General features: G+C 39.9%; 1 protein-coding gene across 1 annotated transcript in view; it reads left to right on the forward strand.

Moving 5' to 3' along the window:
- nr3c2 (nuclear receptor subfamily 3, group C, member 2) overlaps nucleotides 1-17,597 on the forward strand; it is a 72,856-nt gene extending 55,259 nt beyond the window's left edge. The window contains exons 4-9 of the mRNA XM_058088192.1: nucleotides 2,067-2,183; nucleotides 2,287-2,628; nucleotides 5,579-5,723; nucleotides 7,006-7,136; nucleotides 11,918-12,075; nucleotides 13,910-17,597. Coding sequence (XP_057944175.1) covers nucleotides 2,067-2,183; nucleotides 2,287-2,628; nucleotides 5,579-5,723; nucleotides 7,006-7,136; nucleotides 11,918-12,075; nucleotides 13,910-14,065 — 1,049 coding nt within the window. The 3' untranslated portion in view covers nucleotides 14,066-17,597. The remainder of the gene's footprint in view (nucleotides 1-2,066; nucleotides 2,184-2,286; nucleotides 2,629-5,578; nucleotides 5,724-7,005; nucleotides 7,137-11,917; nucleotides 12,076-13,909) is intronic.
- Nucleotides 17,598-20,133: the final 2,536 nt, after the last annotated feature.

Below are 20,133 nucleotides of genomic sequence, written 5' to 3' on the forward strand. Positions count from 1 at the left end.
AGGTGAGACGGTCCTCCGCTGTGTTGTTTCCTGTGTGTCGCAGTTTACTGTTTTTTAGAGCAGGAAAAATGGGCTTATGTAACGGGTCATGTGACTTAGCCAGAAATAGTGGCGGGGCTACAGCTGCTGCCTCTCCTCCTGCTAGCTCGCCTCCTTGGCTTTTGGCGCTCTCACACACACACACACACACACACACACACACACACACACACACACACACACATATGCACGTTTGTACGTGAATGCAAATGTAGTATTCCGATAGTGTTTGTGTATGTAGCAACACAATTTGAGCTGCAGGACACACACACACACACGCACACACACACATATCCAATATGCACCCTATGTAGAGCCAGGTCATGCACTGTGGAGGTCACAGGGTCACCGCGCTGGAGCTCTCTATTGGGGTCGTGACTGTATTGTGCATGTGTGTGTGTGTGTGTGTGTGTTTTAAATTGCCAAGTGGAGCGGCATCAACTTGTGTGTGTGTGTGTGTATAACTGTATATGAGTGTGTAGGCGTATGGCGCTCCGAGTCTGGAGAAAAAAAAAAAAAAAAGCAGGGATGGATGGAAGGCAGTTGGAGCGCAGTAGAAGAAGAAGAGGAGGAGGAGGGTGAGGGAGGTGTACAGTGAGGAGCCGCTCGGCGTTAGCTAAGGGCCAGACGGGAGGCGTGTTAGCATCACTGTCTGCTCGCCACGGCCCGCTTCTTCCTTCTAGACTCTTCTAATAGGCGGCCGCCACGGCGTGTGGAAGACGCGGCCTCACGAAGGCAAGCGGCGTGAAAAAGAACGAGCGCTGGAGCGACGAGCGATGGATCACAAGGAGAGCTGGAAGTCGGACATAAAACACAGCATAAAAAAACAATCTTAAAATGATAACCGGTAGTGGTCGGTAAATGAAATTAAAGTCACAATTTGGTGATTGGTTATTAATTTTGGCTACAATGGATATCCGGTATTTGCCATCTGCGAATAACTGACACATTTTTGACGTTTTTTCAATAGGGCTGGGTTAAACGATTATTTCTGTAATCGATTAATCTAGAAAATAGTTTTTCGATGCATCGATTAATCCCTGAAAGTCCCTGAAAACATAAATGATTATTAATAATAATAGCAATAATTATCAATAATAATAATAATAATAATTAATGATAATAATACGTTTAATAAATATTAATAATTAATAATAATAATTTTATCATTATTATTCTTATTATTTATTATTATACGGCAGCCAGGCAACGACATTTCGTTGGCAATTTCAATCTATCCATCCATCCATCTATCCATCCATCCCTCTTTCTATCCATCCATCTATCCATCTATCCATCCATCTATCCATCCATCCATCCATCCATCCATCCATCCATCCATCTATCCATCCATCCCTCTTTCTATCCATCCATCCATCCATCTATCCATCCATCCATCCATCCATCCATCTATCATCCATCCCTCTTTCTATCCATCCATCCATCCATCCATCCATCCCTCTTTCTATCCATCCATCCATCCATCCATCCCTCTTTCTATCTACCCATCCATCCATCTATCCATCCATCCCTCTTTCTATCCATCTATCCATCTCTCCATCCATCCATCCCTCTTTCTATCCATCCATCCTCCTCTCTCTCTCTATATCCATCCCGCTCTCTATCTCTCTTTATCTATCCATCCATCCATCCCTCTCTCTCACTCCATCTTTCTCTCTCTCTCTATCCATCTTTCCATCCACCCATCCCTCTCTCTCTCTATCTATCTCTCTTTCTATCCATCCATCCATCCATCCATCTCTCTCTCTTTATGCCGTACATTTTATGCTATATTATCATATATCAGGTATCATGTTTGCCTTCATATGAAAAAGTATTTTAAAAATTATTTTTTTAGAAGAAATCTGTGCTTGCGTGAGGGAAAGGAAAGTGAACAGTGCATAGGCGAATCTAGCTTAGCTTAGCTTTAGCCAAACAAGTAAAGAAAAGACATACATTTGTTATGAATGACTTTTCCATAACGTCACGGTGCCGTTACAAAATCTTGTGTTTTGGAATCCTTGCAGGTCAGCACAACTACCTTTGTGCCGGGAGGAACGACTGCATTATCGACAAAATCCGAAGGAAAAACTGCCCTGCATGCCGCGTAAGGAAGTGCCTCCAGGCCGGGATGAACCTCGGAGGTAAGGCTCTTTTTTTTTTTTTAATGATGTCAGGGTCAGAGGTCGTATCGACTCCAGTATGACTGCTGTCCGCCCCCGCCCCCCCCACCCCCGCCCCCCACAGCTCGCAAGTCAAAGAAGTTGGGCAAGTTAAAGGGAGTCGGTGACGACGTGCAGAGCGCCAAGGAGGGCCAAACGGGAGGCGTCAGAGGCGAATTCCTGTCCTCGGAGAAGGAGCTGAACGCCGCCGCCGCCACCACCGCCTTGGTGCCCCACGGCCCTGGGGTGGTCACACCTTTCCTGCCACCCTCCATCTGCAGCGTGCTTGAGCTCATCGAGCCCGAAGAGGTGTACTCAGGCTTCGACAACACGCTGCCCGACACCACAGACCACCTGCTGTCCAGTCTCAACTGCCTGGCCGGGAAGCAGATGGTCCGCTTGGTCAAGTGGGCCAAAGTACTTCCAGGTTAGTCCAGACTGCAGCACCCAACCGCTATGGCCTAAATACTAAATAAAGATCATTTTAGGTTACATTGAAAAAATACAAGGAACGTTAAACTAGCATAATAAAACAAATTCTTGAAAATACTTTTTGAAGGGCTAACTAACTGGTAAAAAAAAACTCATTTATTATTTTATTATTTTATTATTTTATTATTTTATTATTTTATTATTTTATTATTTTATTATTTTATTATTTTATTATTTTATTATTTTATTATTTTATTATTTTATTATTTTATTATTTTATTATTTTATTATTTTATTATTTTATTATTTTATTATTAATTGTGTATATGTAATGTAAAAAGAGGTGCTGATGCAACTCCCCACGAATGCATTTCACCTCAGAACAATTTCAAGCCATAAAAACAACCACAAGGGGGCAGTAATGCATTTGTAGTGCATTTCAAGCGCAAATGTTTTTATATTAAAATGTTCCATAAAAGACGGTTAATAAAGGTCTAATAAGGGTGAGAGTTTAACCCTGGAACAGATTATTCCTATTCCATTATTCCCAATTTGAAAACAAAGTGTGTCCTGGAAGGGACTGTGTTTTTGACGTCCGTAGTTTCACGTTATTCATTCATTCATTTTCTACCGCTTATCCTCACGAGGGTCGCGGGGGGTGCTGGAGCCTATCCCAGCTGTCTTGAGGCGAGAGGCGGGGTACACCCTGGACTGGTCGCCAGCCAGCCAATCACAGGGCACATTTTGACAAACAACCATTCACACTCACATTCATACCTATGGACAATTTGGAGTGGCTAATTAACCTAGCATGTTTTTGGAATGTGGGAGGAAACCGGAGTAGCATCGTTGTGGCATCGTTGTTTAGACATTTTGTCTAAAAATGCACCCCCCCCTCTGTTTTCTTTTTTCTTCTTTTCTATCCCCTCCTGCTCCGGTCTGACCACTCCAAATTTGCAAAACAACAAAACATCATTCATTCATTCATTCATTCTTTTTCTACCGCTTATCCTCACAAGGGTTGCGGGGGTGCTGGAGCCTATCCCAGCTGTCTTCGGGTGAGAGGCGGAGTACACCCTGGACTGGTGGCCAGCCAATCACAGGGCACATATAGACAAACAACCATTCACACTCACAATCACATTCATACCTATGGACAATTTGGAGTGGCCAATTAACCTAGCATGTTTTTGGAATGTGGGAGGAAACCGGAGTACCCGGAGAAAACCCACACATGCACGGGGAGAACATGCAAATTCTACACAGAAATGCCCGAGGGTGGAATTGAACTCGGGTCTCCTAGCTGTGAGGTCTGTGCGCTAACCACTCAACCGCCGTGCAGCCCTATTCCAAATTATATGAAATGTAATTCCACACGTACATTGCAAGGTTAACACTCTTATAATAATAACAAATGAAATAAAGATGATCTGCATTTGTACTGCATAGTTTCCACTGGTGGGGAATATCATCTCTGAAAAAGATTCCCGCAAATCTTCCAAAGAGATTAGCCATCAAAATCCTATTTTAGCATTAAATAGAAATTAGGATTTCCAGCAGTGAAGTCATTTGACATGATTTGTTGCCCAGACGTTGGCTGTGATGCGTGTCATTAAAGTGTAGTTAAAGATGCTCCACAGGGGAACGTAAACAAGTGAGAGGCGTATTAAAAAAAAAAGGGAAAGAAGATAAAGATACACTCTTGTTGTGCATATATATATATATATATATATACGTATATATAATATTTCATACTGTATTTCATACTCCTTGTGTGGCATATAAATAGACAGCAGACAGAGTGAACGGGTCTTGACGAGCAGACACATCATTAGCACACACAATCTATTACAGAATGCTAGCCACGTTTCCTCGCGCCGTGACATCCCCACAGACCGAAATAATCCCCACGGCACCTCCACAAGTCGCTGGTGCGTCCGTGTCCTTGCTTGGCTTTTGTGTGCATTTCTTCTCGTCGTTGTTATTGTTGTCGTTTGCGCAAGCAAGGAACTTCTGGCCAGGCATTGATTGAGTGTTTGGCACAATTCCTATTCCTCGTTTATTTTTGGAGCTCCGCTCACGGGCGTTGCAGCGATAACTGGAATCCGTGTGGGGATTTGCTACCGGAAGGAATCTTATCTTACACAGCGGTTTTACTGGACGTCATAAATAATAATAATAATAATAATAATAATAATAATAATAATAATAATAATAATAATAATAATAATAATAATAATAATAATAATAATAATAATAATAATAATAATAATAATAATAATAATAATAATAATAATAATAATAATATTCATAACAATGCTGCAAATTTGGAGTGGTCAGACCGGAGCAGGAGGGGATAGAAAAGAAGAAAAAAGAAAACAGAGGGGGGAGTGCATTTTTAGACAAAATGTCTAAACAACGATGCCACAACAATGCTACTCCGGTTTCCACCCACATTCCAAAAACATGCTAGGTTAATTAGCGACTCCAAATTGTCCATAGGTATGAATGCGAGTGTGAATGGTTGTTTGTCTATATGTGCCCTGTGATTGGCTGGCTGGCGACCAGTCCAGGGTGTACCCCGCCTCTCACCTCAAGACAGCTGGGATAGGCTCCAGCACCCCGCGCAACCCTTGTGAGGATAAGCGGTAGAAAATGAATGAATATACAGTATGTAACATCGCTTGATATAACACATATGTAACATAACGTAACGTAACATAACACACACATAATTTAAGGCAGTGCTTCCCAAAGTGGGGTACAAGTTGGGCAACAAATCTGTGTCTTCAACATTGACATATTTATGACGAATGTTGTTGAACTGCAATACACCAACGTCACCACAAGGGAGTGCTCTCATCCATGAATGTATTAGAAAATACAAAATTCATGCATTTCTGGTTCTGTTTGTGGTTTGATTTCTCTGTCTCTGTCTCTGTTAGGTTTTCGGGGCCTGCCCATTGAGGACCAAATCACGCTGATCCAGTACTCGTGGATGTGTCTGTCCTCCTTTTGCCTCAGCTGGCGCTCATACAAACACACCAACGGACAGATGCTCTACTTCGCCCCTGACCTCATCTTTAACGAGTAGGTGGTCCACACATCAGATACGTAGCTAGCTAGTCAGCGGCTCTAAAAACATGAACTTTTCCTGGTTAGTCTTCATGCTGCAAAACAAAACACTGCAAACTAAAATTATGCTAGCTGTATGCTACCTTATGTTATGTTTGATGTTATGACTACGTTTCGTTCGATATGCGTAATACTGTTACGTTACACAATCTTACGTTGTGTTAGAAATCTGTTACATTACGTTACATTTCATTACGTGAGGTAAAAATATGTCATAGTGTAAATTATGCTAGCAGTATGCTACCTTACATTATTTTTGATGTCATGACATGCTACATACATGTCATGATATGCTACCTTAAGTTATGTTTGATGTTCTGACTACATTTTGTGCGATATGCGTAATATTGTTACGTTACACAACCTTAGGTTTTGTTAGATATCGGTTACATTACGTGACATTGCATGAGGTAAAAATCTGTCATAGTGTCTTAAATTATGCTAGCAGTATGCTACCTTACGTTATATTTGATGTCATGACTATGTTACATGCGGTATGCGTAATATCGTTACATTACACAACCTTACGTTTTGTTAGAAATCTGTTACATTACGTTACCTTGCATTACGTGACGTAAAAATACGTCACAGTGTCTTAAATTAGGCTAGCAGTATGCTACCTTACGTTATTTATTATTTCATGACTATGTGATGTGCGATATGTGTAATATTGTTACGTTACACAACCTTAGGTTTTATTAGAAATCTGTTCCATTACGTTACATTGCATTACGTGAGGTAAAAATATGTCATAGTGTCTTAAATTATGCTAGCAGTATGCTACCTTACATTACTTTTGATGTCATGACTACGCGATGTGCGATATGCGTAATATTGTTATGTTACACAACATTAGGTTTTGTTACAGATCTGTTACATTACGTTACATTGCATTACGTGAGGTAAAAATATGCCACAGTGTCTTAAATTATGCTAGCAGTATGCTACATTACGTTATTTTTGAGGTTATGATTATGTTACATGCAATATGCGTAATATTGTTACGTTATTCAACATTAGGTTTTGTGAGATATCGGTTACATTACGTTACATTGCATTACGTAAGGTAAAAATATGTCATAGTGTCTTAAATTATGCTAGCAGTATGCTACCTTATGTTATGTTTGATGTTATGACTATGTTACATGCAATATGTGTAATATTGTTATGTTATACAACCTTACGTTTTGTCAGAGATGTGTTACATTACGTTACGTAAGGTCATTTTGGTTTCCAGGGAGCGCATGCAGCAGTCGGCCATGTACGACCTGTGTCTGGGCATGAGGCAGGTGAGCCAGGAGTTTGTTCGACTGCAGCTCACCTATGACGAGTTCCTCTCCATGAAGGTGCTGCTGCTCCTCAGCACGAGTAAGGCCGCCATTACACCACATCTTTACCAGATGCCTCGTTATGCATCAGGGAAGCCAGCGGCTTTGTTAGTCGGCGGTAGAATGCACGCAGACCGAAGCCTCATCAAGTTTCCAAGTTTCCGACGTCATAAATTGGAATGAAAAAGTACACGGAAAGTTAGCATGTACCTGTCGGAGCATTCAATGTGTCAACGACGACCGTGATCTACATAAAAGTAGCGGTAATTATCAATCATGTATGGATTGACGCTTCATTACCGTCGACGTGTCGCTCTCAAACACATTGTCACTTTCCTCTTCAGCGTACCCGCAGCCTCTCGGAACACAGAAGATGTGTTAAAACTTTTACCAGGCTGTGAACCTCTCGCAGAGATTCATCCACGGCAGCCATGGCAGCCGTGTCAGCATCGGCGCCCATCAGTGTGGCTATTAAAAGTCCCACTCAAAAGTCCACCGGGATCTGAAAGGCCCGCCGTCGTCGCCGCTGACTTGCGTTCGTGCATTTTATATCACGGTGGAGGTTGTGAGTTTGAAAAGTCGAACCTCTCCAAGCACACACCTCACTCCATACTACAAAAGTACGGAAAGTCGCAGGAACGTTAGGTATTCCGGGTATCTGAGGGGGACTAAATGAATTAATCTGCTGGAACAACAGCGCCTCCACTGGTTGAGGCAAGGCTGTGCAATGGTGTAACGTCTTCTCAGAGCGCTAAAGGTAAGCGCTACTATTTCCATCACATGTTTTGGAAGAGGCGAGGCGTTCAAACGTTTGGTTGTACGTCATGACATAAAATGGACATGGGTCCATCTACTGCTGTTTCTTTTCACTAATGATAATTAAAAAACAAAAGCAATTGGTTTACTAGCTAATAATAGCGAGCTAATCTAAATAGCTAGCTAGCTAATAGCTAATCTTACCAAATATCAGTACATTTCTGATAACTTAAATTTACTTAGAATAAGTAAATTGTAGAAGCTAACTAGTTAGCTCAGTAGCTTTCAATGCTAGCGGCAGCCATCTTTTATGTCCCTGCAGTGATCCCGTAGTCTAAACAAATAATAATAAAAGTTAGCGTTAACGTTTCTGAGAGTCAATCGCAGACGACATGATAGACAAGCGACATAACTTACAGTCCCGGTTGCCATTTTGTTTGCTTGCTAATACGATGCTAACAATTTTGTGATTATAAACATATGTTAAGAATGCAGATTAATAACGCGACAATATTGTGAGCTAGTTGCTAGAATGCAGGCAAAAATGCATTTTAATATTTATATCATATCATATTTTCAACATGGCTGCATGGTGGTCGTGTGGTTAGCGCACAGACCTCAAAGCTAGGAGACCAGGGTTCAATTCCACCCTCGGCCATCTCTGTGTGGAGTTTGCATGTTCTCCCCGTGCATGCGTGGGTTTTCTCCGGGTACTCCGGTTTCCTCCCACATTCCAAAAACATGCTAGGTTAATTGTCGACTCCAAATTGTCCATAGGTATGAATGTGAGTGTGAATGGTTGTTTGTCTATATGTGCCCTGTGATTGGCTGGCCACCAGTCCAGGGTGTACCCCGCCTCTCGCCCAAAGACCTTGGTTAGCATCGTTAATTAATTCCAGAAGGTATGACTGGAACCAAAAACGGATGCTAACCCATAAGACAATTATAAATTTACAATTATAAATGAGGCTTTTGCCCAAAGACAGCTGGGATAGGCTCCAGCACCCCCCGCGACCCTCGTGAGGACAAGCAGTAGAATAAATATTTTCAACACGAATTTTAAAAAATGTGCTATCCAGGGCAGACGCTAACCAAGGTTCTAGTGTAGGATAAATCAATACGATTGGACTACTTCCACCAAGATGTACGTCATCAATAGGGGCCCGGGGGCGCCCCACGTACCCTTTTGGGTCCACGATGTTGCCAAAAGGACGATGTCATGTAAGGACGAACATTAGCCGCCGAGCGCCAGTTCCCGGCGAGCCCGTCAGGTGGATTCTGTAGGCGTGAAAACAAAGCCAACAGGAGAGACAAAGGGGGGCCAGAACCGGTCCTTCTGTTGCCGTGGCCTCCCTCTCTGCTGCTCGCTGCTCCTCTGGAGCTTTGCCACCGATCCGGCCTCTAAGAAGTGCTGCTATTTTCCTTCCTTCATATCCCAGTCGGAATTTTTATAAGGTGCTTATAAAATTCCACAGAAAAAACAGCAGTAAAAGAGGAAAGTCTCCATTTTAAAAAGCGAGTATGATCAGTGATCGCTTGTGACTTATTTTCCCGAGCGACTGAGCATCTCCGAGGCAACTTGGGAAAGCTGTGTTAGTTCCGGACCTTCAGAGATGAAGCTCGCGGAAAAGGGAAGGAGTGTTTACAGAGGAGTTGTCAGAGCTTGTCGGCAGGGGGACGGCGTCGCGTGGCGCCAGCGCCTCTGGGCTGGAACGGCACAAAAAAAAAAAAAAAAGGGGGATAAAAGAGGACGAGAGCGGAGCCGCTAATGCGGTCTGACCTTGGGCTTAGGTTTCAACCCGGCCTGTGGTGTCTCATGACCCTGTTTGGCTTCGGTACGCACCAGCACTCGCATCGTCTCTGCTCGGGATGATACTATTAAATCTACGCCTGCTCTTGTTAAAAGTGGCAGGAAGTGCCATGATGCCTTCAAATACTCGCTGGCGGTCAAAGTTAAGCGGTCTTATTAAGGGCACGCTTACACAACACGACCGTCATGCAACGGGAAAGTTAGGAAAAAGTTGACCGAAACCATCCAAAAACTACTAAACACGATGAAAATAAACAAAAAAACAACAAAAAGTACACACTTTGCTGCAAAAACAAAGTCCTTTGTTGTTTGAAAGAAATCAATCAATCTGAAAAAGTTAAGGACTGTTTATACGAAATCATTTTTACGTTTAAAACATGATTTTTTTGTGATTTTTCTGTGTTTTTGCGAGAAAATAAACGTGTAAAATCGCGTCTCAAGTGGAAGTCATCGTTCTCATATAATCACACTACAGCGGAACCTCGGTTTTTCATCGGAGTTCCCCAGGGGTCAATACTGGAACCAAAACTGTTCAACTTCAATCAATGATATCTCCAAAAGAGTCAAAAAAGACTTAAAGCTGGTATTATTTGCGGATGATACCACTGCTTTTTGTTCCGGAGGGAGTACAGACGAAATCATTAGAAATGTCAGAGAAGAAATGGTCACACTAAAAAGATGCTTTGATGATAATAGATTGTCCTTGAACTTAAATAAAACTAAAATCATGCTGTTAAAGTCGCCGGGGGCGTGTCAAAATCACAACTTAATTTCCCTCCTATTTCATGGTTGACACAAATGTGCTTTTATTTTGTTATGTTTTTTTTTTCCAACTTGTTTTGAACCTAAATAAAACTAAAATCATGCTGTTTGGTAACAGCAGAAAGGACATATAATAACAATAATAATAATAACATTATTATTATTATTATTATTATTATTATTATTATTATTATTATTATTATAAGTCATATTATCATGAGAACTAAAACGTATAATTTTTTGTAGTGTTCGGTTGTGGAAAATGTTTTACATTATTAGTTATTACTACTAATAGTCTTATGATGGAATGATGAAATAGTTGGAAATGCTCATCATTTTAGTAGCATAGATCTGAAATATTCAAGAAAAGAAAATACATAATTTTTTTACAGTTGTAATATAACGAGAATGTACATTTTTGGAGAATTTGGTTGCAGAAAATGTTAAAAATAGAAAATATTGTACAAAACAATTTTACAAAAAAAAGCCAATATTGGCCATGCCGAGTAATAACATTCAACAATATTGTGTTATGATGAGTATGCTTTGTTTTACTGGTAGTGATAGCCGCAGCAGATTAGCTGCCTAGCTAGCGCATCAGTTAGGAATTAGCACTGCTGCCATTAGCACTAGGCTATCTACCTTGGAGTGGATTAGCTGGAGAAAAATAGATCGATTTATTGCCACCCTGGCACGTCTTTTTATTTCCATCCAGTATTGAAAATATTTGACCCATAAAGTTCACTGATCACATGATGAAAAAAATGGCGTCTTTTCAAAATGCTAGCTCCAAGAAAAGCCTTCAACGCAATAAATATATACATAAAACCTTATATTTCTGAACATATTGCAATTCTTTTCCTGTGAATATAGCTAATAAAAACAAAATAACGAAACAATGGACGCCGACATCTGAACTTGCAAAACGTGTTGCCATAAAAAAAAAACTCAACGCCACAGAAACGAACCACAAAAAACTCCTCCGTAACTCTTAAATGACGCTAATTGTGTGTCTCGCAGAGCGAATGACGACCGCCTCGTTATCATAGTTTGCTGTGTGGCTTTTTTTCTTCTTCTGCTGGATGGTTTGCATTGTTCTACGGCTAGGACGCTAGGATAGCTAACGGAGGGAAAAGCATTTTTTTTGTTGCAGATGTTGTTTATGCCATAAAACCGTACGTTTAAAAAAACAAAAACAAATAGCAATCCATAACAATATGGATTTGGAGTTGCATGATACAATTTTAGGGATTCAAACTTGTAGATTAGGACTGTAATATAATTGAGTCATTCAAATTAATTGACAGGAGAGTCAATTAGATTAAATTAGATTAAAAATAGATTAAATTTTCTTGAATTGGTTCATAACCGCCACGTTTGGTGCTAGCCTTGTTCTCGCCACTTAGCTAGCTAGCTATTTAAACCATTTTTAGCGGTCGGCTTTGTAGTCAAAAATCCCGCATTATTGACCGTGGCATCCGCTTCCTTCCCAGTTCCCAAAGAGGGTCTGAAGAACCAAGCGGCGTTCGAGGAGATGAGAGTGAATTACATTAAGGAACTCCGGCGTTCCGTGGGGAAAGCGACCAACAACTCGGGCCAAACCTGGCAGCGCTTCTTCCAGCTCACCAAGCTACTGGACGCCATGCATGATGTAAGTGGCCGCCGTGGCGCCCGTCGCCAAACGTCTACAGTACCGTGCATCGAACACGTAGGCAGGCGTCCATTGGCACGTTGGGCAGCTGATATCATCGCAGATGAGTTTTTGTGTTGGTTTTTTTTTTTTTGGGAGGGGGAATGGCAGCAGAGTGGATTTGGATCATACTTAGTGGTTGGCTGATGCGGTGGCTCCAAATAAGGATTACTGCATTCCCAATCTGTCCCTGAGGGGGTGCGGTTATTTCTGACGGAAGGGGATCGATGCCAACTGATGGTTTTTTTGGTCGCAGTGGAGGGAGAGGGTCCAGAGAGCTCCAAATTCAATAACCTTAATATCTGCATGAATGGGGTTAATGCTGGGCCCCCTTGTGGTGAGATGAATAGCATTGGAAAAGGTTCAAAGCCAGGAATGGGGGTACTCGAGGAGGCCATTTTGGTTTGTCAAGGTACTGGAAAGGTTTGTTTTCTTTCATGTCCCGTACCTTGGAGGAATGTCAAGTCATTTTAGTAGCGAATATCTGAAATAGTCAAGAAAATAAAACATAATTTTTGTAATATAATGAGAATGTACATTATTGGAGAATTAGGTTGCGGAAAATGTTATATTATTATGGGAATAAACTCAAAATATTATGGGGAAAAAAGTCATCATTTCGAGAATAAAAAAAAAGTTCAAATATTGTCAATTATGAGACTATATTTAAAAAAAATTAAGACATTATTTTAAGTTGTGATATTGTGAGAACAAACAAAACAAAATACTACTACTACTACTAATAATAATAATATGGATGATGGAATTAAATCATAATAAAGACAAGTTAGTTGAAATAGTTGGAAATGCTCATAATTTTAGGACATTTTAGTAGCGTAGATTTGAAATATTCAAGAAGAAAAATACATAATTTTTGTAATATAATGAGAATGTACATTTTTGGAGAATTAGGTTGCGGAAAATGTTATATTATTATGGGAATAAACTCAAACTATTATGCGAAAAAAGTAAACATTGTACAAAATTTTTTTTACAAAAAAGTAAATTATGAGAATACATAAAAAAAAATAAATGCATTATTTTAAGTTGTGATATTGTGAGATCAAACAAAACAAAATAATGTTATAATAATATGGATGATGGAATGAAATCATAATAAAGACAAGTTAGTTGAAATAGTTGAAGAACTGTAGTTTGGCCAGAATAAAGTTGTCCTTTTATCCTATTTTTAAAGAATGAATAATAATAATAATATTATAGCATAATACTAATAATAATAATGTTTTTATTTAAAATTATTAAAATTAACATTAACATAAAAATAATTTTAAATTAGTAATTAATATTAATTATTAATCATTACAATTATTTTTACAATTATTATTATAGCATAATAATAATAATAATAATTATTATTATTATTATGATTATTATAAGTCATATTATCATGGAACTAAACACTAATTGTAATGTTTTGTACAGTTAGGTTGTGGAAAATGTTATTATTAGTTATTATTACTAATAATCTTATGATGGAAAGAAATAATATAGTAAATATTAGCAACAGAACCAATGTTGTAAAGCCGTATTAGCGGCAGCATGGCATCATTTTAAAGCGCATGCAGATGTAAACAAAGCTAAGTCATGATACTTTGAATGGAGGTGATGAAAAAAAACACATCAGGAGGTTGCCTACAGCCACAGATGTTAATGCCAGTGTTTTTTGTTGATCAGAGACCCTGACAGACGATCATGGAGGACAGGATAGGAAGTGATTAGTTTGTTGACGACTGAATGACAGACAGCTGATTGTTGTGATTGTGTGCCGTGGCAGCTGGTGGGGAACCTGTTGGACTTCTGCTTCTACACCTTCCGTGAGTCGCAGGCCCTGAAGGTGGAATTCCCGGACATGCTGGTGGAGATCATCAGCGACCAGATACCAAAGGTGGAGTCGGGCCTCACTCACACCATCTACTTCCACAAGAAGTGACTCCTACCAGGGGGACGCACGTGAGAACCGAACCGAGGGACGGGAAACCCACGCACCCACTAAGAACGCCGCCAGTCGGTGCTTCACCGATGCGACAAGGATCGGAACGAGCGGGGTCGGAGCGCCGAATACTCGGACCGGCCGAGGAGGACGAAGCATCCCTAAAGTAGCCCCGCCTCCCTCCCTGTAACGCCCCAAAGACGCTCTTTTGGAGATAAAGCCATACGTTTGCTATAATGTGCTAGTGCTACATTCACACTAACACACACGCCGTCTACACACAGATGCACTACCCAATTCCCTAACCAACACAAACTTCTTATTTTGCTGCAAATGAACTGTGGCTAACTCTTTATGCAGACAAACAATAGCGCTACTAAACGCAAGTATATAGAAATAAACACAGTACATATGCTAGTAGTTAGACCACAGGGCGGACTACAAAAACGTGCTGGACTACAAAAAGGTCAAAGGTCTATTAGAACAGATTCCAAGGGCTATCTATCCATCTATACATGCATCGCCGTTAGCTTAGTGCTTAGCTTTTACGTTTCAATTGGTTCCATTTAAACTTTGTCTTAAGTGATGGAAGACGCCATCGGATTTACATATGATGATGAAACATCGATAAAGCGATGATCAAACATCGATAAAGCGATGATCAAACATCAAACATCGATAAAACGCATGCAGCGGTAGATGCTGCTCATGATACTTCCAATGCCGCTACAGAAATTAGGGATGCTCCGATCAGGATTTAGGTTGCAGATTCCCGTACCGATGATCTGTGAGCGACATCGACATTTATGATGGCTGGTATTGGTCAAGCCTCCCCCCCTTAGACAATTCCAAGGGCCCCCTGACAAATTGGTCATTATTACAAAACGTTTAGGAAGATTGTCGTTTTTTTCGTCTTTATTTGTGTGAAATTATTTTTGACATCGGAATTTAACTTCATGTTTTGAAGTCATACAAACACATGGGAAATAAACTCATAAAATAATACAAATAAATCTGTCCTGCTCAACTTAAAAATGAATAAATGGAGTGTCCGGGTCTCAAACTTTCACTATTAGACATTTCAATTGTACACTACTTTTTTTTTGTTTACCTTTTTATGCTAGGTTGTGCTAATCATGATATAAAGGCATAAAGTCGGAATAGAAGTTAAGACCCCCCCCCCCCCCCCCGTGATAGTAAAACCATCATAAGGCGGGACACACGATGTGTTTGTGTTCATTCAACAACACAAATAATAATAATAATAATCATAACAACAACAACACAAATAGTGTTTGTAGGACAAGACATAATTAGCATAACCACAACAAACCGTTCGGTGACACTTGAAAGAGTCAATACGTACCCCATGGACGTGAAATCCACTATTGGCTTTCCAGTGGGACAAAAACTAGCTCCAAACTAATTTTGTTTCAGAAAAAAAAGTCACATTTAGAAACTGAAGACCAGAAGCTAGGCGGATAAGTTTAGCTAGTTAGCTGGCCATGGATTTCATAATACTTTATAATATAATAAAGTATAAAATATCATAATGTACAAATCTGATGTCTTCTATCATTTAAGTCAAACTTCGACATTTACTGTTAAGTCCAGTATTCTCCCCCCCCCCCCCAAAAAAAAAAAAATTGTGTGTTTCTTTGAGCTGACAAAGACACGAGCGCAGCCATGCTAGCTGCAGCGCTAAGCCACCACCAAAATACTCAAACTTGCAGCTCCCAAGTGTGTTGCTGACTGACAGACATTTTAAGACGTGTAGTGAAGCCTGTTTTTTTTTTTTTTTTTTTGTGGGCGGGTGCTCCGAAAAAGGTCCTCGGGCCACTTTACGTCAATTAAAAAACGGGGACCTTTAAGTCATCATTCGGGGTTTACTTGGACATTCATCCAAACTAATATGCAAACTCCCTCCACGACCCAAAGTGTCCAATCAAGACAATATTGATGAGTGATTCAATTTGTGCCCGGTTGCTATGGATGGATTGAGGGGGCGGGGGGGTGGGGGGGCGACATGTACTCGATAATAGATTTGGCCGTAATCGCCGTCATTGTGTGTTATCTCCACAGCAGCAGTCTGCTTCTACTCAGCAACGAGCAAAGCCAGCCCTTTCTGTCCCACGAAAAAAAATAATAATAATCATCATTTTTTTTTGTCTACATTTTACATGAAGGTGCTTCATTTCTACCGATGCCAGGCGAGACATTTGTACAGCAACACACACACACAAACACACACTGTACAGTTGACTAGCATCCAACATGGAGGCTCTGCAGTGCTGAATGTACAGTTATTATTATTATTATTATTATTATTATTAATCCAACTCAAGTTTAGGAGGAATGCTTTTGATGATGTGGTATAATTTGGATTCCCCTCCGAAGAAAACGGTGATGATGCTACTGAGGACAGTTGGACCCCTAACCGCCCCCCCTTCTTTAACCCCCTGCCGTGTTGTTGATGGTGGATTAGCCATATCCTGTCTCCACTCTTTGTTATTTTTTTGTTGTTGTTTTGCACAAAGGAAGGAGGGCGGCGTGAGGAGAGGAGCAGCTATAAAGTGCGACTATTTTTGCCGATAGCACGATATAGGAAATGTAATTGTGAATATTTGTGAATAAAGACACGGAAAGTGAAGTGATCCTTGTGCGTTATTGGGAGGAAAGCGTTTTTTTTTGTTTTTTTTTGGTGTTGTTGTCCTTTGTAAGGAACCTAAAAAGAATGATTGGGAAAGTATTTTTGAGAGAATTTCTATTTTGCTGGAAGATAATATTTAAGTACTTTTGTCTAAATAAATAAAAAAATAATTAAAAAGCGATATCTTTTTTTTTGTAACTGTTAATAATGCATGCGTTTTGATCAGATGTTTACATTGTATTTCAAAAAAAAAAAAAAGGGAAACTTGTGCCTTTTTTCATCTCACCTGATTTACAGATTTAACATCATGTACCATGTCAAATGTAAATACAATGAAATGGTCATTTTTTCTGGAGTGTAAGATATTTCTACTTGGAAGAAAAAACGATAATGTGTCCCCCCCCCCCCCCGTGTGCGTTGGCTGGCAAAGGAGGATATTACAGCGGAAGTGGAAGTGAATGTATAAACATTGTGACACAAGTTACTACCTGAATGTTAGAGGAAAGACATTTATTACCTTTTTTAAATACTTTCTTTTCCATTATTGTTCATGTGGAGAATAATAATTTAAAAAAAAACAGTATTTCTTATTTTGTAACAAAATGTGACAGATTTTTTTTTTTTTGCTGTTGAAATGATTTCCTAATCCATGACGGTATTGTTGACGAGCACCACAATAAAAATCGACACGTCACCACCTTCTCGTTGCGTCTATTTGGACTTTTTTTTCCTTGTTAGATCCTGCCAGGGGACGATACTATCGAAGTTAGGGCCCTATTTTACAAGAAAAATGTCAAAATATTAAAAGAAAAATTTTAAGTAATTTTAAGTATTTTTTTTCATCTAAAAGTCATTTTATGATTAAAAAAAAAAATTTAGGACTACATTAAAGAAAAAAGATGTTATATTATTACACATTTTTATAAGTGTAATTTTACAACAAACACAACTTTTTTTGGAAAATGAGGATGGGGAAAAGTGGGAATGAAGTCATAATATTACTAGAAGAAAATTACAAACAGAAAGTTGAAATACTTTGAGGAAAAAACAGAATAAATATCATTAAAAAAACGTTGAAAAATCAGCATTAATTTTACAAGAAAAAATTTAATGTATGTGTAATAATTAAATAAGAGTAATTTCAATCTAAAAGTCATTTTATGAAAACAATGTCATCATTTTAGGACCACAGCATTGAAATATTAAAGAAAAAAGATGTTATATTATTACACTTTTTTTTGTAGATGTCATTTTACAACAAACAAAACAAAATAAAATTTAGGAAAATGTCAATGGTTTTATTTATCTTAAATGGTTTTAAATGTAAATTTCGGAAAATGAGGATTGGGAAAGGTTATAATATTATGAAAATGAAGTCAAAATATTACTAGAAGAAAATTACAAACAGAAAGTACTTGGAGGAAAAAAACAATTAAACAAAAAGATCTAGAAAGTTTTCTGTGCATGTTATTGTGTGTAGCTGCTTTACAGGAGTCCACAACTCAATACAAAGGTCCCCTTTTAATAATATCTTGATATTATTAAGACGTGGACCAGGACTTGATGAGTTGTTGGACCCAAACGGCACCAATCTAAGTTCCGATATGGAAAATGTGTCTGTTTTATGCATGAAAAACGAAAGGGAAGACAAAAGGTACCCTGTGGAAATGGCTGCTTTTTCTGTGGATGAATTTAAAACAGCTGCGTTTGGCCGCCTGGGACCATCGGGAGGCCAAAAACGCAACGAACGGCGATGCAAGCAGGTAGAGAAGAAAAGTAAGAGATGAAGACTTTTACAGTAAAAAAAAAAAAGACAGAAGCGGCCATTAACCTCCTGCTTTGCTTTGCCAGACCGGATTGCTTTGTGCTCCAAATCCAGGAGGCCTTTTTCCAAATCTCTCCCAGATTTCCAATTGCTTTCACTTGTAGTCGTGCCAGATCAACACAATCTATTGGATCAGCCTGATTTCACGGCTGCACCCGCGCACATGCCGCCTTCTTCGGCCCATTTTCTCAGGATCGCCCCCCCCCCCCCCCCCCCCCCCCCCCCACACACCTCTTTTTCCAACATTCACCCCACTTCCCCCCCATCCATAATTTGTGAATGCCGTACACCGCCTACATGCATAGACGCTCTAACTTGAAGGTAAAGTGTTGTGCTGCTGAGTCACCAAGCGGGAACAGTGATGGGAATAAGGGATATGGGGGGGTGGAGGGGCCTACTTCACAGGATGGCCGCCAGAAACTTTGCCAAGAGAGAAATTAAAATCTCGGGTTTAACTTGCGAGCCCATATCCGGTCTATTCGTAAGATGCTCGGTACCGCCACGTCACGTAAACGACCTTCAACCTTCTTACTGCGTCTGGTATCATGCAATGTGCTAATGTTAGCTTAAATGGGAAAATTCGGGCTGTTAAAATGTTAAGGACGCCACGATTTTACGTGTGCTCTTCCTGTTTAACCCTCGGTCCAAACGCACCGCTATGACAGTTCACGTGGCACCACAATGAACATGGCTCTTTGACCTACTGTCGTTGGCAAACTAGCGAATGTGCCGCATTATTATTATTATTATTAGCATTATCATCATTTTTACTAGCCTTTGTGCTTGAACTGTTGTTAGAAAAAAGACACAATTAAATTGTGTGAGATTGGCTTGAAGAGAATATTTCAGTGATGGACAGTTTACTTTACCAATTTTTACTTGTTGTCTATTGTGGTCTCACTTTTACCATAAAAGGATAAAAAACTGCACGGCTTAAAACTGCACCAAACATGCTCTCTTCCGTGGTGGAGTTGCATCATCACCTGTAGCACAAGCTAAAATGTCAAATAAAAAGACATATAATGAGTCATTGGTAGTATTAGCATCAAGAATGTAAACAAGTGAGATCCTCAACGTGTCTACATGACGACTAAATTTGGTTTCAATTATTAAAAATGGGAACAAACTGGATTTCGATGTTTGTTCTGCAGCGAATCATGGTTGACCTAAAAAGGTTCCACGGAGGTTAGGCGACAGGGTTAACAATTGCAAAACATCAGGATAGACGGTTGCTATGATTTGTGGTGATGTGCCAAGCCAGTTTCGTTACTGATGGCAATAATGGCTGCAAACATAAATACACAACTAAATATGTAAGTCTTAAAAAATTAAAATATGACTTTTACCTCGCTGGTGCAAATAAAAAAAAGTGGAAGTGGACATGAGTCAGATTGTGCGGAGAGGAGGAAGAGGAGGAAGAGGAAGAGGAGGAGGAGGACCTCAGACTCGATATGATAGACAGTCTGGCTGGCTGGCGTAGCCGCTGTGATTCAGCAGTATTTCTACAGGGTGGGGGGGGGGGGGGGGTGGAAGTGGGGGGGGGGTTGAAGGGCCCCGAGGGTGGATGGTGGCAGTGATGGAGGAGGTAGTGAG

This window comes from Doryrhamphus excisus, chromosome 1, assembly GCF_030265055.1.
Source record: "Doryrhamphus excisus isolate RoL2022-K1 chromosome 1, RoL_Dexc_1.0, whole genome shotgun sequence".
Lineage (NCBI taxonomy): Eukaryota > Metazoa > Chordata > Actinopteri > Syngnathiformes > Syngnathidae > Doryrhamphus > Doryrhamphus excisus.